The 17,402-nt window shown below is 43.3% G+C and overlaps 1 protein-coding gene across 4 annotated transcripts; it reads left to right on the top strand.

The window, feature by feature from the left end:
- Nucleotides 1–2,798: 2,798 nt before the first annotated feature.
- Nucleotides 2,799–16,680, top strand: LOC147626501 (vesicle-associated membrane protein 721-like). Of its 4 annotated transcripts, none has more exons than XM_086816578.1 (6): nt 2,799–2,969; nt 3,063–3,315; nt 4,804–4,945; nt 5,041–5,161; nt 15,629–15,691; nt 15,927–16,680. In XM_086816578.1, the coding sequence occupies exons 2-6, from the start codon at nt 3,120–3,122 to the stop codon at nt 16,080–16,082; spliced, it is 678 nt and encodes a 225-aa protein (XP_086672704.1). In that variant the 5' UTR covers nt 2,799–2,969; nt 3,063–3,119; the 3' UTR covers nt 16,083–16,680. The 4 variants fall into 4 exon arrangements, with proteins under 4 accessions (XP_086672704.1, XP_086672706.1, XP_086672702.1 ...); XM_086816580.1 differs by having other exon boundaries at nt 15,629–15,695; nt 15,931–16,680; XM_086816576.1 differs by having other exon boundaries at nt 2,841–3,315.
- Nucleotides 16,681–17,402: the final 722 nt, after the last annotated feature.

Genomic DNA, 17,402 nt, shown 5'->3' with positions numbered 1-17,402 from the left:
AAGCTTGTTCATTCTCCTCACACAAAGTCTTCATTCTTCTCACACAAAGTCTTCAACACAATCACGAGGACGTGATCGTCATCAGGAAGGGGGGAATGTTAATCCAATTCTAGGATTAACAAGAGCTACCGCCATTATCTTACATCAAGGAGTCACGGTAGATATATCAAAGGGTCATACATTCATGATATCAAGCAATAGTGTCCAAAGCTACAACTTGGACGGACGCTCGTAATGGTGTGACGGAGTATTTATGGTAATTCCCACTTCAAGAGCGTGTGGTAGCAAGTTAGGATGAAGTCCTAATAAGTGATGTACTTCATGGATATATTATGAGAGTAGTCATTGTAATAGCATTAGGTCTCTTATATGAGCCTAAAGTGCCCAGTCGGCCATAGTTTAAGTGAGTGTGAACACTTATGGCCATGTATATAAGTGAATTTCTCTCATAATACAACATACTCTCCCATTGTGTAATTGAGTCTTGCTCTTGCTAATCTCTCTCCCTAATATATGCTAGCAAGTGTGTGTGAGTGAAGTGAGGTGAGAGGAGGGACAAGGACCTGTAGTGCAACACGGCGGTGTGACAACACGCTCGATTGAGACGCGGTGGAATTGGCTTCTCAAGGAGTTGTAGAGCTTGGAGACCTCGAGGGTTACGAGCTCGGCAATTGGAAAGATCCTCCACGACAGTTGCGGTTCACCAGGTAAGCTCTTTTTGAATGTGTTTCAAGGAGGGTTAGGGTGAGCGTTAACACTCCATTGTTCCAAGAGAACACAAATCAAACAAGCAAAACTCATACCAAACTCCTATAAACCGGTGGATTCACATTCCATCAGGGCAAGATAAGTCTCTAGCTTGGGAAGAGATTATGAAGGACCCTAAGCTAAGTGCTACCCTGATAGCGGTGCCAAAGATATTCACCTAAATGAACGTTCTCCTTGCATGAGAGAAGAGAAGAGAGACGATGCAAGGGCCGGTTTGAGAACATGCACTTAGACACCCCTAAGAGGGTTGACTCCTCGATGTGAAGCCGCTAGGGGCTCACTTCACCACCACTTGTGTCACCCAAGTGGAACTTTCTATAAGCTAGGTAGAGAGCAACAAGAGAAGAATCTATGGAAAGCTCAACTTATATCTCAATGCCTTCATGTGTGCAAGGAGGGAGGGAGAGAGATGTAGAGAAGAAGAGGAGAGAGAGGTAGAGAAGAAGAGGAGAGAAGATAGAGAGCAAGGAGGGAGGGAGAGAGAGGGAGAGAAGAAGAGGAGAGAAGATAGAGAGCAATACCTACAAGCACACACTCACAATCAAGCAAGCAAGCAAGCAAGCAATACCTACAAGCACACACTCACAATCAAGCAAGCAAGCAAGCAATCATGCTTGCTTGTGTGTTGATGCAAGCAAGCATGCATCAACACACAAGTTCATCACCATAACCACAAGAGAGCAAGAGAGAAGAAGAAGAAGACTCAAATGTGATAATGGGATTGTATCCTTTTCATGTTTCATTAAGTCACTTATATACATGAGCTCCTTTTTTACAATGGCCAACGTCCATTAACAATTGGGGACCTAAAATTGGTGCTCTAGCTCTATGTACACCTAGGCTTTGTATCTCATGGCCGGCATTACACATGTCTTATGCTCGGTCATCCCATATCTTTTTACATGAAGCGTGTAGCGCGGTTTTACATAAAAATGAATGAAGTGTAACCACGCTTGATAAAAAATGGTAGGAGTAATGTTAACCATAGAACCATTGTGGTTAGCACCTTCATACTTTGCTAACATGGCTCCTCATTGAAGAAATCTTCTTTAATTAAAGTTTTTCAGCATGAGTTTATGTGGTGCTTTTGGATCTCCAAGTTGTTGTTGATTTAACAGGTATACTTCTAATACCATTCTTGTTCCTGTGTAATTAGAATCAATTTCTCTTATCGTAGTCTTAGGTAGTTTCATAAAGTTGTTGATTAATAGGCACACTTCTTGTTCCTGTGTAATTAGAATAATTTTCTCTTATTGTAGTCTTAGGCAGTTTCATAAAGTTGTTGATTAATAGGTACACTTCTTGTTCCTGTGTAATTAAAATCAAATTTTCTTATTGTAATCTTAGGTCGTTTCATAAAGTTATCTTATTTCCAAATAGTAACATTGAGAATGAATCATTGACGTGTTAGTACCTTGTAAATATAGATTGATGAACAAAGACTTGTAAGGTTTTGAAACACTATGAATAAATCATCGGCCTGTTATAAATATAGATTGATTAATAAATACTTGTAGGGTTTTTGAAACATAATACATGTGATTTCATTGACTAGGCTAGCTCACATTAACATGCTATGCATCTCTTTAGTAATAGTTCAATTTAAATGCACGTGAGTGTGGACAGTGCTCAAACGTTCTAATACAATAGCATACTTAATTGTACTCATCTTTGAGTGTCATCTTTCTTCATTGTGACGCAGAAACACATCTTCCCTACACATTCATTCCAGTTTGAAAAAAGTACAAAATATATAACATGTAAATTTCATGATCCGTTGAGAAAAATGTTTTCTGGCTTCAGCGAGTTATCCCACATCATATCTTCAGAGAATACTGTGCAGTCTGTTTGGTTTTGAAATCATCAGATGTGTATGGACAATTTTTTGAAAGATGAAAGGATGGTCATGATGCAATAGCCCTTATATAATATAATATATATTTCCAAAAAAAGAAAAATGTTTTCTTGGAGTAAAATAAGCAGTGATAAATTTAACCCTGTGACATTTAAAGTATTATTGGAGGGAGGACTGGGCCTCTTAATATATACAACTTAGTCCACCAACAGTATTTGACGTTCCTTGGTGTTTCAGGGACGCGCTCCCCACACGCAAGAACACGACACCTGCGAAGAAGAAGTCTCATCTACCGATCTTGTGCAAGCATCGTCTCTTACCACATCACCCCTGCTCTCGATCCATTGCAAGCATCATCTTGCACCATCTTGATCTGATCTAGGGTTTTGCAGTAGCAGTTCAACCTCTAATTCCTGATCTGATCAAGGGTTTTTTGCAGAGTGTTTCTTCTCTGCTAGAGGTTACACAGAGAGGTGGAAACCCTCGGGACAGAGCCATGGTGGGGCAGCAGCAGTCGCTGATCTACAGCTTCGTTGCGCGGGGCAGTGTCGTTCTCACGGACTACTCCGTCTTCACGGGCAACTTCAGCACCATCGCCGCCCAGTGCCTGCAGAAGCTCCCGCCCTCGAACAACAAGTTCACCTACACCTGCGATAACCACACTTTCAACTACCTGGTCGAGGATGGCTTCAGTAAGTTTCTCTGTTCTCTGTCTTCCCCCCCCCCCCCCACACACACACACACACACAGAGAGAGAGAGAAGGATGATCCATGCATGTCTGTGTTTTTTCTTTCCTCTCTTGTTCTATTCAAAAGTTTCTATAATTTGCACGCTGATGATCCATGCATCTGTGTTTTTCTTTTCCTCTGGGAAAAAAAAATTATTATTATTTCAACCAATCACTTTGAAAAAAAGTCTGTACTTTGTTTACCCTAACCCTGGCTAACCTGGGTTTTTCTATGTGAGAGGAATCTGTTATGGAAATGCATCATTACCTTGATTGTATGGCCTTGAGGCCCTTGCAAGGTTGATGATTGGAGTGATTATAATACATGTTGACTGCATGAAGATTTCAATATTGGGCCTGTCTTTGGATAAACAAGCACAATGTGGAGAATCAAGAATGCGTTAAAATTGAGAAGAAAGGGCTAGATTCTCTTCTTTTGGAACCACATGCCCTTCTTGGATTTGATCGATTGAATTGACTTGTGATTTGTGTGATTTAGATAAGTGCACACTAGCTGAAGGATGAAGTGTAGGGGGGAGGATGAAAGAGGCGAAAGCAGCAAGACAAAAGTAGGCTTCAACAATGGGGAAATTAACTCAATCCATTTTGAAAGAGGGGTCTCTAGGTCAAGGGCTGCACAAGAAAAATCACATGTATGTTACATGGAGGGTCTTCATTTAATTTATTTCTCTTGAGAGATCAGAATGCAAGTCCCGGTTACACCATTACAACGCTTCTGGACAGCCTTCAAACACCAGTAGGGGGTTTCAAAGCCGGTTCCAAACAAGATTTCCTGGGTTTGTTCTGCCCATCTTATGTTATCATTGTCAACATTTCAATGAAGATAAGAAAAGATCGTAAGGCAACAAAGGCAAGATGATAAATATCCAGCAGATTGAGAAACGCTGATGCTGTTGAGCTTACATACTGTTCCAAGATGCTGATGACTCATCATTATTGACATTGCTCTTATGAGCATGTTGTGTAGCTTTGAGAAGATCGTGTGAGCAATCGTTTCAGTGTATTGAGCTTGACTGTCTAGGCCCCAAGTTCTCTTTTTCTCCTCTACTGTAGATTTCCTTTTGCTTCATCTTTTTTCTTGTTTGCTGTGGCTATTGTAAGGTCATTGTGAAGATAACCTTGTGGTATCGAGAGAGACAGTACTAGCCACAATTTTGTGAGTCTGGTATGCATTTTTGGATGTATTTTGGTCTTCGGGCACGTTTGATAATCTGAGATCCTGAGGCTTTGATACATGCAACTTCCCTCTTTGTATTGTTATAACTTTAGTGCTCAGCTGAGCCATATGCTATGCCTAACATGGCTTCAGGATGGGTTTTGTATGTTGTAATGTGGATTTTGCAGTATGGTCTTGCTTTTGTTATTCGAAATAGGGAAATGTTTTTCAGAATGCTTTTGCTGTGGATGTAATTGGTGTTCTTTTCGTTGCAGCCTACTTGGTTGTTGCAGATGAGACTATTGGGAGGCAAACACCCTTTGCATTTCTGGAGCGTGTCAAGGACGATTTTAAGCGGCGTTTTGCGGGTGGGAAGGCGGATACTGCTGCTGCTCATAGCCTGGACAGAGAATTTGGGTGTGTAAGACAATCAAATTTAATAATTCTCTATTAGAAGGTTACGTGGCTTGGGTTGTCGAATGAGTTTTTGATGAAGCTGGTTGGGTTGTTAGGCCTAAGTTGAAGGAGCATATGCAATATTGTGTCGATCACCCTGAAGAGATGAACAAACTTGCCAAAGTGAAGGCTCAAGTGTCAGAAGTGAAGGGCATCATGATGGAGAACATTGAGAAGGTTGGTCTTTGGTGTTATTTTTAGTGTTGATGCTTTTCTACAGAAGCTTTGGTTAGACGAGTGTTCCCCATGTCTTGACCTCAGCTTGTTTCTACCCAGGGCTAGCCTGAACTGGCTGCCCTTTGCCTTCTGCCGGCTGCAGTGTGCACCCTCTTGGCCTTTCATTAACTTCAGGAATGAACTGTGTTAATTTTCAGCAGCAGATCGGCCCTTTTACAAGCCCCTTAATGCCTTGGCATTTTTTCTCTACTGGTTGCCCTCGATGCTTGGTGGCCAGAGCTCTTGGTTCACATGTATTAGCATGTATGAGATGGGATATGGTTGACCCAAGGGTCTCTTTTATAGGGGGTGTAGGGCTGAGCAACTAGGTTCTAGGGTTGTCCTGCCCTAGCCATGAGAAGTTGTGCCCAAAATAGGAGCCTTTTTCCACAGCCCTTTTCCCCTTTTTGATGGGCACCTGGACTAAAAGGTGTGGGCTGTCCATAGTCCACCAAAACAAATGTCCATTGCCTTTTTTATAAGGTTATTGCTAGTACCATTAACCTAGATGGATTCACAGATAACCCAAGACTTGTCCTAAACCCTAAGACTCTTGTCCGACTGTCCAGGCACCTGACCATGGGTCTAAGAAGTGTCTGGCAGCCTTGTACAACATTACATCTTGCAAGTGGGTTACAACATGTGTGGGACTTGCACATTGACTTGACAATGACAACCCTATGACCCAGATGGCAGTTGTTGACATGCCTGTTGTCATGTGCACACGTGGACATGGCTAATCTCATGGCTAATCCCTGAGTTGGCAGCAAGTTTAGGTCAAATTTAGGTCACTGGGAGGCTGTGACAGGCAAAGAAGCAGCCCACAAGGTCAAAGGATCAGTCGGCCAGGGCATGAGCACCATAGAGAGGAATTCTGCAGCATTTAATGAAGATGTGGATTGTCCTCTAATGGTCGACAGCAATCAGATTTCTGTAGGGTCCATTGTTCTGATCTCCGATCTCAAACTCCACTATTCGGATCACCAATCCCTTAATCCACGGTTCCTATTGCTAATACAAAATCCCAAAATCCACTGTTTTGATTGCCGATCCCAACCCATTGGTCCGAATTATCGATCCCACTTTCGGGCAATTCCAAATTCTGATCTTTACAATTTTGGATCGTCTGCTTCTAAATTGCCTTTTGGATCGTATGCTTCCAAATCCAGATCTTTACACTTTTGGATCGTCTACTTCTAAATTGCCTCTCTTTCAGAAGCTCCCTTAGGACCATTCACACCCACACACCTTCTGCACCCTTGTTTACTAGGGCTCCAAGGTCTATATCTTAATACGCCCCCTCAATACCAGCCATGCCTTTATAACATTAGGCTTACAAGAATGTTCATGGTGGTGTGGTTATCTAGGACTTACAACTATGTTCCTAGAGCCTTAGAGGCTAATACAATGATACCATCTAAGTCTTTATTTGATGTCGATGAAGATGTACACCTTAATGATGGTGCATCCCAGGTCCCCACTCTTTGTGCTTGCTCGACCTCTTGTAGTTGACATGCTTTGGACATACATGCCATTGTTTCCTCATGCTTTCCACCTTGACCATTCTCACACAATGATCAAAACAAGACTGCCACCCTTGCTTAAGTGGTGTGCACATAGATGTTCCTTCAACATGCTTGATGCTTCTCTGCATACCATACCTCCTCCATGGGCAATGAGGGTCTTCCTTAGAGTAATGGTTATGAGGTGATTTATATGGAAAAGGGAAAGGGAGGGTCTTACCACTTGCCTTATAGATTGGTCAAGGGCAGTGTCTACTCCATAATTACAACAAGAGCTTTTGTGTATGTTGGTTACATGATACCCTTTAGGGTTTGAAGGTATAAGCTTAATGAAAGTGAGTAAGTGGTTGAGGTAAATGCTCAAACCAATAAGGTACATCACGCTGGCTCAAGAAGGTGAGGGCATGGCTCATAATGTTGCCTATGCCTCTTACGAAGACAATGCCAAGAAATGTTTATCAAAAACATGACAATCAACAAGGTAGAGCACTTAGTAATGCTATGCTCAATCTTAAAACTCATCTTAGAAGATGAAAATGCTGAGTATGCAGTGGAATAACATGCCTTGGGCTTGGAAAATGAGAGCATATGGCTTATGACATGCCTATGCCTCTTACAAACAAGAGCCTCAAGGGTGATACACAAAAACATTAAAGATGAGTACTTAGTGTACATGTGCCCAATTTTAAACCACTCAAGGAACTGAGTTTGATGATGAAAAACTAGAAAACCTCAACCTCTTTGGCTTATGGGATGAAGACAATGGCTTATGGTAGCACCATTTCTCCTTGCAAGCTTGCCAAGGTACGCATAGAAGCGGACTTATAATGTGGCATTTATGGTGTGTGCCCGGCTGTCATGTGCACAGTGGGTATCTACCGTATGCTATACGCATGCAAGACTAGTTTCGAGGCTTGGGAAAGCTTGGAACTAGGCAGGTTGATTGACGAGCTGAGTTAGGGAAATACTAACGGGCGGGCACCCAAGTATGGACGGGCGGGCGGCCAAGTGTGGACGCCCGATGACCGGCCAAGAGCCTATAAAAGGGTGGCCAAGGTTAGTTATTGGAAGATAGAGAGTCTCGCGAGTTTGTGAGAGCTCTATGGTCTTGGAGCCTGGATCTAGTGCAGACGTGCACCTGCTTTATGCAGCCGAGGCCGACAGCAATCTCGAGGCCCGCGAGGGTAGCTTCGTGGTGGTATGGGACGTCGCGAGGAGGAGATTGGTCGGTACGTCAACCTAGTTAGCTCAGCTCGTGGCTCGGTGGGGACAGCCAAGACTGTGGGCTTGCCCACGGCTGTCATGGTTGGGAGGTGAGTCAGGTCTGCACCCCCTTTGTTGTTTGTTGTTCGTTTGTTTGCAGGATTCGAGTTTCGAACCAAGATCGATCACGAGGGGATCCGTGGGGATTTGACAGTGGTATCAGAGCATACCTCGTGAACGAGCAAGTCGGTAGGTAGAAAAGAAGAGGTCGAAGAACGGTATGTGAAAAAAAAGCTTGCTGTTTTTTCTGTGCATACTGCAGTTTTCAGTTTGGTATGTGCTTTTTCTTCATCAAAGAAACCCATGTTGATGATGGGAGATGGTAGGTTGAATAGGGTTGATTGCTTTTGCAAAGAAGAGGTGAATTGTTGTGCATACGCATGAACTGCAGGGAGAGAAAACTGAAAAAAAGAGAGAGAAAAGCATGTTAAATTTCGTTGCTTTTTGGCGCATGAGAGAAAGAGCGAGAGAGAGTGTCGAGTTGCTGTGTCTGCTGGCTGAGAACTGATGTACTGGCCAGATGTGTGTCGTGTGTGTCATAGGCGTGGGGGCTGCTCTTAGCTACAGGCGGCCAGGCCTGCGTAGCCAGCTTAAGCCAGCGCCCAGGCCACGCAAGACCGGCGCACAGGCCAGGCACGGTGAGCGCCCAGGCCACGTGGCCCTGTGGCCAGGCGTAGGCTCAGCCTACGTGTACGCACAAGCTCTGGCCGGAACGCACCAGGATAAGCAGGCGGGTACACGTGTGGGTTGGCGCAAGCGTAAACCTGCCGTGAAGCACCCGGCGGCGGCAGTCGATGATGGCAGCATGGTCGACTTCAGCAGCTGGCGATGGCAGCTCCACCAGCGGGTTAATCCAGGAGGAGAAGGAAAAAAAAAAAACAAAGGAAAGCTTACGTTTTTAGCTTTTGTTTTTTTTAGAGTTTAAAATTTTATAAGTTTTAAAAGACCCTCCTCCAAAGTTTAAAGGTGTTTTTTTTTAAAATTTTTTTAAGAAAAAAGAATATATATATATATATATATATATATATATATATATATATATATATATTCCACAAAAAAAGAAAAACACAAAAGCTAAAGAAAAAGTTGAGCCTAGCTTTTCGAGATTTTTTTTTGGCTTTTGGGAAACCTTTATAAACCCCTCTCGTGGGCTTCTTGCCACACATCTCTCGAGTTCTCGAGTTCTCAAGTTTTCAAGCTCTCAAGCTCTCGAGTTCGTTCGCACTTTTGTTGTGCAAGGACCAAATTTTCTCTCCACGTACCCTCTTCACGATGTCGACCCAAGAATCAGAGTTGGAGCCCCTCGTGGAACGCAAAGGCTTGTCGGCTATACGGAAGGCACTGACGCCGATCTTTTTGACGAGTTTGTGTCAAAATCAGATTTCCAAGAGTTCAAAGTAGCTCTCGAAGCTTCTTCGTCGGAACGTCAGGCACAAATCGCAGCCCAGATGCAGGCTTTGCAGAACTCCATCGCTCTCTTGACCACTACCCTCTCTACTTTCTCGGGAATGGATACCTTGGCTTCTGCTTTAGGCCCCAATATTACTCCGGAACCGTTCGGGGGCGAGCAAAAGCAGAGAACCAAGGAGATCGTGGACACTTGGCTACATAAGTGGCAAGTTCACTTTCAGTTTCATCCATATGATGATGGAAAGAAGATACAGTTAGCAGCAGGTTTCTTGTCCGGCAAAGCTTTGCTTTGGTGGAAGGAACTGACCCCAAAGCCAACGACTTGGGCACAATTCGAAGACATTTTCAAGAAAGAATTCCTCAAGAAAGAGGATGATTATGATGTTGTTGCCCGGTTTTTAGCTTTGACCATGACCTCGCAGCACCTCACTTATGAGGTCTACCTCCAGAAGTTTCGTGACTTGCAGATGAAAGCTACAAAGATGGATCCCACTACTCTTTTGGGGTTTTTCGTAGCTGGTTTACCAGACTCATACCGATTACAGGTTAAAAATAACAAATGTAAAACATTGGACGAGGCCATTCATTCAGCTCGTATCTATGATGATACGATGGTCTCTTCCAAGTCAAAACCCGTTACCGAGCAGGGGAACAAGCAGAAAAGGAAGTTCTCCGCACCTATGGCTAACACGACTGAAGGCAAGTCTTCGGACCAACCTTCGAAGAGTTCAAGTTCGACACCAGCGAAGAAGAAACGACTCCTTAGGGCTTTAAAGCTCAAGAAGGAAGGACGTTGTTTTATCTGCGAAGAAAAAGGACACATGCGTAATGAGTGCCCGAAGCAAAAGGGTACCAAGTCAAACGCAGGACCCAAGCCAAAGGCAGCTAACCAGTTGTCTTTGACAGGTACGTCAATTACTGTACTTTCTCGCCCTAGTACTTGTTCTGATTGTCTGTTCAATTCTAAGGTATTTGGCATGCATGATCTTCTCCGAGTTTATGGAGAAGTGAATGGTCATAAAATTCACATTCTGTTAGACCCTGGCAGTTCGCATAACTTTGTTAACTACAAACTTGTGCAGAAATTGAGTCTTGATACGACACTCAGCGACCATACCTATGAGGTACGTCTACCTGCGGGCAGACAAGTTTGGGATCGCAAAGTGGAGATGCTTCCAATCCAGATTCAGGACTACAAAGATACTCTGGAATGCTATGTTATGCATCTGGAAAATGTAGACTTGTTATTAGGGATTGAGTGGTTTAAGACTCTTGACGTCCAGATAGATTGGTCTAGTCATATTTTTTCTTTTCAGCATAGGGACACCAAGTATAGTATTTTAGGTGATTGTATTCATCCCTCTCAGGGACCTCTTGTAAATACAATCGATTTTGGAAATATAATGAATTCTTCTTTGTACACCGCTTTCCATTGTGTCTTGATTCCACTTTCTTCTTTTCTCATCCCTTCCATGGATGTGAATGAATTAAGTGTGTTTGAAAGCAAAGAATTACAGAAGATACTTGATTCATTTCAAGATGTATTTCCTAAGGAATTGCCATCGGGTTTACCACCTGAACGGGCAGTAGATCATCGTATTGACTTGATCCCTGGTGCTCATCCTGTGAGTATTCCACCTTATAGGATGAGCCAAGCTGAGGAAGATGAGTTGGCTAAACAACTCGCAGATTATTTGAGGATGGGCCAGATCCATCCAAGTAAATCACCTTGGGGTGCACCTGTGTTGCTTAGGAGAAAGGACAATACTTGGAGAATGTATATAGATTACAAAAGATTGAACAAGCTGACAATTAAGAACCGTTATCCTCTCCCTAGATCAGATGACCTAATTGACCGGTTAGCAGGAGCGAAATATTTCACGAAGATAGATTTGCGTACTGGCTACCACCAGATACGTATTCATGAAAGGCATGTCGAAAGAATCGCCTTTCGGACTAGGTATGGCCATTACGAGTTTCTCGTATTACCTTTTGGGTTAACCAATGCTCCAGCCACTTTCCAGCAAATGATGAACGATCTTTTTCGTGAACATTTGGGAAAATTTGTGGTGGTGTTCTTGGATGATATTTTGATATATAGCCGTACTCTTGAGGATCATGTCAGACACCTCACGATTGTCTTATCTATTTTAACTATATGCTAAGTTGAGTAAATGTGAGTTCTTTATGACCGACATCATTTACTTGGGACACAAGATCACTAGAGATGGATTGAGCATTGACTATGACCGAGTTCAGAAGGTTTTGGATTGGCCTATACCGCGAACAGTGAAACAACTTCGTTCTTTTCTCGGTTTTGTTGTTTTTCTTAGGAAATCTGTACGGGAGTACTCTCAGCTCACACTACCGATGACCGACTTATTGAAAGGTCGTGGACGTAAGTCCAATCAGCCTATCACTTGGAATAATGATTTGGATATGGCCTTCAGACTTTTGAAAGATAAAGTCAAGGAAGCACCTATCTTAGCATTGCCTGATCCTAGTCGGCCTTATGTTCTTGAAACTGATGCCAGTGACTATGCTATCGGGGCTGCTTTATTTCAAGATGGTAGACCGGTTGCTTTTGAAAGTAAAAAGCTAGACGACACTCAATCTCGTTGGCCAACCCTTGAGAAGGAGCTTTATGCTGTCATTCATGCTCTCAAGGTTTGGAGACATTATTTATATGGCTCCAAGTTTGTGGTATTGACTGATCATCAGTCAATCAAGTATGTGTGGATGATTTGAGAGGAAGGAAAGCTCGTTGGGCAGAGTTAATGCAAGATTTTGATTTTGAGATCCGTTATAGGAAAGGGTCCATGAATAGTATTGCAGATGCGCTTAGTCGGATTAGAGAGGTGAATACTTTGTCGTTCATCGAGATTTCTACTGACTTATTTCAGTCATTGAGAGGGCTTTGCAGGACTGATAGTTATTTTGGTCCATTTTGGCAGAAGATCCAGGACGGGAGCTCATTGATTGACCAAGACTCGGTGACTGCGCAGTCTACTATTCAGGCTGCAGGAGGTCAGTGGATGATTCGGAATGGTTTACTATTCCGTAATGACAAAATTTGTGTACCACAGATCCCGGACATTAGGTCCAAGATTCTGAGGGAGTGTCACGACGCTCCTTCTGCTGGACACCCTGGAGTACACAGGACACTATCGTTAGTGAAACACACTTTTTATTGGCCGAAGATGAAAGGGTATGTAGAAGATTATGTTCTCAAGTGTCAGATTTGTCAGGCAAATAAAGCTGAACGCTTTAGACAGGCTGGGTTATTGCATCCTTTGCAAATCCCAGGTAATAAGTGGGAAAGTATTTCCATGGATTTTATTACCGGATTGCCAAGAACACATCAAGGCCACGATTCTATTTGGGTTGTGGTAGATCGCTTGACAAAAATGGCTAGATTTTTACCGACCCGGAAGACTATTACAGCTACGCAATTAGCTCGGCAGTTTATCGAGCAATTGTTCAGACTGTACGGGTTACCGCAGGACATAGTCAGTGATAGGGACTCTAAGTTTACGAGTGATTTTTGGAAACTTGTTTTCGAGAAGTTGGAAACAACTTTGAATTTGAGTTCCTCTGATCATCCTCAATCTGATGGCCAGACTGAAAGAGTGAATCAGATTTTGGAGGATATGCTTCGAGCATATGTATCCAAAAGACAAAGTTCATGGGAGGATTATCTTCCTATGTTAGAATTTGCATATAACAGTACTAAGCATACGAGTACAGGGTTTAGTCCTTTCATGCTTATGTACGGTTTTCAACCAAGATCACCTGTTACAGTAGGATTCTCAGGACTTCAGCATGATGCAGCACGTAATTTTTTGCAAGATATGCAGGAAATGTTACAAGTTTCGAAGGAATCTACTAGAAGTGCTCAAGACCGAGACAGGTTTTATTCTAATAGACATCGTTCACCTAGAGAGTTCTCTGAAGGAACGATGGTGTATTTGCGAGTTCCGAAAGATTCCGAGACTTTACGGACAGGTAGATCTCCGAAATTATCCCCTAGATACTTTGGACCATTTCGTGTTACACGACGGATTGGTTCAGTTGCATATGAATTGGATTTGCCTTCTCATGTGAAAGTTCATCCTGTATTTCATGTCAGTAGACTTAAGGAAGTACTGGGTGGAGCAGATCAGTTAGTTACTCCTCAAGAAATTATAGATGTCCAAGACATGACGTTTGTTCCGCACGAACCTGAAAAGATTCTTGGATTTCATGAACGAAGATTGCGTCATACGCTTATCACGGAATACAAGATCAAGTGGAAGGATCGTGTTGAGGAGGACGCTACATGGGAGACACTGACTTCTCTTCAGAGAGATTACCCTGGTTTTTTAGTGAGCTCAGGAGTGAGCTCTTAGAGGAAGGGGAGTATGTCATGTGCACAGTGGGTATCTACCGTATGCTATACGCATGCAAGACTAGTTTCGAGGCTTGGGGAAGCTTGGAACTAGGCAGGCTGATTGACGAGTTGAGTTAGGGAAATACTAACGGGCGGGCACCCAAGTATGGACGGGCGGGCGGCCGGCCAAGTGTGGACGCCCGATGACCGGCCAAGAGCCTATAAAAGGGTGGCCAAGGTTAGTTATTGGAAGATAGAGAGTCTCGCGAGTTTGTGAGAGCTCTATGGTCTTGGAGCCTGGATCTAGTGCAGACGTGCACCTGCTTTATGCAGCCGAGGCCGACAGCAATCTCGAGGCCCGCGAGGGTAGCTTCGTGGCGGTATGGGATGTCGCAAGGAGGAGATTGGTCGGTACGTCAACCTAGTTAGCTCAGCTCGTGGCTCGGTGGGGACAGCCAAGACTGTGGGCTTCCCCACGGCTGTCATGGTTGGGAGGTGAGTCAGGCCTGCACCCCCTTTGTTGTTTGTTGTTCGTTTGTTTGCAGGATTCGAGTTTCAAACCAAGATCGATCACGAGGGGATCCGTGGGGATTTGACACCGGCCTCCAATACTGATGAAGAAGAGCCTCCTTAGTATTAAAGACCTTCTCCTTTGATGGATTAATTGCATCATTAGTCTTTAAAAACACTATTATTAAGCTTTTGAAGAAGCTTTCATGACAGAAACACAGGAGCAGTCTGGTTTTTCCTTTGTTGCGTGCTCGTCAGGCATTAGGACTGAGATTTGAGAGTCTAAGTCCTTAGGTCATGGGATTTAAAAGCCCTAACTTGCCTTAGGCTTATGGTGCCCACAGGCGGCGAATGGCTGTATGACTTCAGCGCTGTAGAAAACGGGCGCCGACTTGAACCAGTTGTAATGCCGTTGCTCAGACAAGCAAAAACACCAAATTGGTTGTACGGATCTGAGCGCCCTGAGGTCCTTCACACTTCCTTAGTTGAAAGCTCGGCGAGATTTGGCCTCCTCAAGCTGCTGGAAGGCCTCCACTGGTTGGGGGTTTAGATCCACAAAAAACGGGATAGAAGATGACCTAGTCTACACCACATAAGATGAGACCTTATCTACCCAAGCTCTAGATATCATGTTGAGAAAACATGGTGCTTATGCTAGATCAAGAAGATGTGGAGGAGAGAGACCCAAAAATACAAGAACAAATCTTGCTTATTAAGTTGCTTACACATACAACTAGGCTTCATGCTTCATACAAATGCCTTTGGCATGTGCCTTTAAATAGGCTTGCTAGTGGCCTAGGGTTAGGTGGCTCCCTTAGGACCATTCACACCCAGACACCTTCTACACCCTTGTTTACTAAGGCTCCAAGGCCTATATCTTAATACTGGTGGTCCCTGTGTGTGATTGTTAAAGGCTCGGGCACCGAATTCTGACAATCACATTCACGCTCCTAGACTACCTGTGCGCAAACCATGTACCTCTCAGTCATTTAGGCCTGTCCCTTTTGTCGAAGCTCACAAACGGCCACTCTCATGTGGGTTATGATGCATGTGGCATGGGGTGAGTGGGGAAATAGTGACCTCTCAGTGTCTGTTATGCTGAAGCCTGATGGTCTGAAGCTGTCATCAGTAAACTATGTTTTTCTTTCAAGTTCTCTGAAAATATCGAGAACAAAGAGCTCATATAAACTCTGCCCTATTCTTGTTTTGAACAGCTTGATTTTTTTCAATTGGTAACAAAGGCGTGCTTTCTTTTCTTGAATGGTTTGTTAGCAGGACCGTACACCCTGGAATTATTAGGGTTTATGTCCACTTGATTCAGTGAGGCTTTATTTCCTGGCTTGTCCCATGCAGGTTCTAGACAGGGGAGAAAAAATCGAGTTGCTGGTTGACAAGACCGAGAATCTCCGATTTCAGGCGAGTATCACCCCTATCATTACTGTGTATGGCCAAAGCTGCAAACAAGGGCATCTTTGGTTGCTTCACCTCAGATGAAATTTAAGTGTCTTTGTGATATTGTTTGGGTTTAGTTCACATGCCCCATTCAAAGGCAACAAGAAGCTGGTTCTGGGATGATGATGAGTGTATTCTGTCTTTGATGAGGCCCAATATCCTCTTATGATTGAGAAGGTCTTTGGTCTTGCTTTTGCAGGCAGACAATTTCCAGAAGCAAGGTAAGCAGCTGAGGAGAAAAATGTGGCTTCAGAACATGAAAGTCAAGCTAGTAGTTCTTGGGATAGTCATCATTCTCATCCTCATCATCTGGCTCTCTATTTGCAAGGGTTTCAAATGCCATAGTAGCAGCTGATGTGGTTTACCCTTACGGCATTTTATCATCTTTTTGTACAAAATTAAGTTAGCAAGATGGCCCTTTTCATGTCTTAACTTGAGATAGTGGAGACCTGTTTTTGTATGAAGACCAATTTTTTGTTATTGTTATTTTGAACGGGTACCAATTTCTGGAATTGAGTTGGGAAATGATGAGTATTTGTTGGTTGAGAGTTTGTTACACGACTTTGTGCAATGCGATGCCTCTTCACGAACTTTTTCACCTTGAGCTCAAATTGCAAGCCTGCAGCCCTTGAAGGTGGATTGCTCAAGGGTGTGCCATAAGAGGCAGATTTGCCTAGAGGAAAATTTTAAGTGCTATGTTGACAGTCAAGTATGGAGGCTTCCCATAGCTTTGGTCTTATGCGTGACAATGGATTTGTAGTTGAATGACAATGGATTTTGTAGTTGGTTAGAGAGTACCCTGGAGTCCAGGCTCTTTCGAAGTTGGGAAGGCTTTGTCCTCTCTCTCACCTCTTGTACCTGTTCCTTTGTTTTGAATATGTATATCAACTTGCTGTGTATCTTGTTTTAGTAATGTTGAGAAATCTGTCCTCCTGTCTTTGGGTTTGTGTTCATTGCACTTGTTATCATCTTCCACTCTTATGAATATGTGATAATCTCTTTGCATTGTTGGTTAAGATGGGGTGGGTAGGAACCATGGTTCGATGAGTCAAACTCCATTGCAGTGACGGGATATAATTCTTGTGATGAACAATGGTGATGAACTAATCTCCAATTTAACTGGAAGCAATTTGAATTATCCAAGGAAGGTTAACTGTTAGAGAGCACACACTTGCGTCGAGTTATTGTAACATATTCTGTAAGACGTTTCTTGATATACTTGGGAATACATCACATATTCTTTAAGACGTTTCTTGATATACTTGGGAATACATCACACGCTCTTGCATCCATTAACTGCAACATATTCTGTAAGATGTTTATGGATAATACTCTGGGATACAACGATCATTTGACCTAGAATTGAAATGAAACGAGGTTTCATGGGCTTGACATCGTACATGTCGTGATTGCAATAGATTGTGGCTAGCGACTCACGACCCAACTGTAGGTTTAGTTGCCATGGATAATCCCAACTGTGGTGTCCCAACTGTAGGTTTAGTTGCAATAGGTTGTGGCTAGCAACTCACGACCCAATTGTAGGTTTAGTTGCCATGCAACTTGGTGTCCCATACTGGCATGTTGATGTTCCAGGTACAAGCCTTTGTTAAGGCTATGTTTTATGCGTAGTATAGGTTGGTGTGTTCAGGATAAATGTAGAGATCAACCAAGAAAT

The sequence above is a fragment of the Cibotium barometz genome, chromosome 22 (genome assembly GCF_041138505.1).
Source record: "Cibotium barometz isolate CiBa-2024 chromosome 22, ASM4113850v1, whole genome shotgun sequence".
NCBI lineage: Eukaryota > Viridiplantae > Streptophyta > Polypodiopsida > Cyatheales > Cibotiaceae > Cibotium > Cibotium barometz.
Note: the sequence above shows the minus strand (reverse complement) of the source record. Positions and strands in the feature narration are given on the sequence as shown.

Coding starts and splice junctions, on each gene's coding strand:
- LOC147626501 (XM_086816578.1), top strand. CDS start 3,120: ATGGTGGGGCAGCAGCAGTCGCTGATCTACAGCTTCGTTGCGCGGGGC. Junction 4,946..5,040: donor AGCCTGGACAGAGAATTTGG/GTGTGTAAGACA, acceptor TTGGGTTGTTAG/GCCTAAGTTGAAGGAGCATA. Junction 5,162..15,628: donor TGATGGAGAACATTGAGAAG/GTTGGTCTTTGG, acceptor TGTCCCATGCAG/GTTCTAGACAGGGGAGAAAA.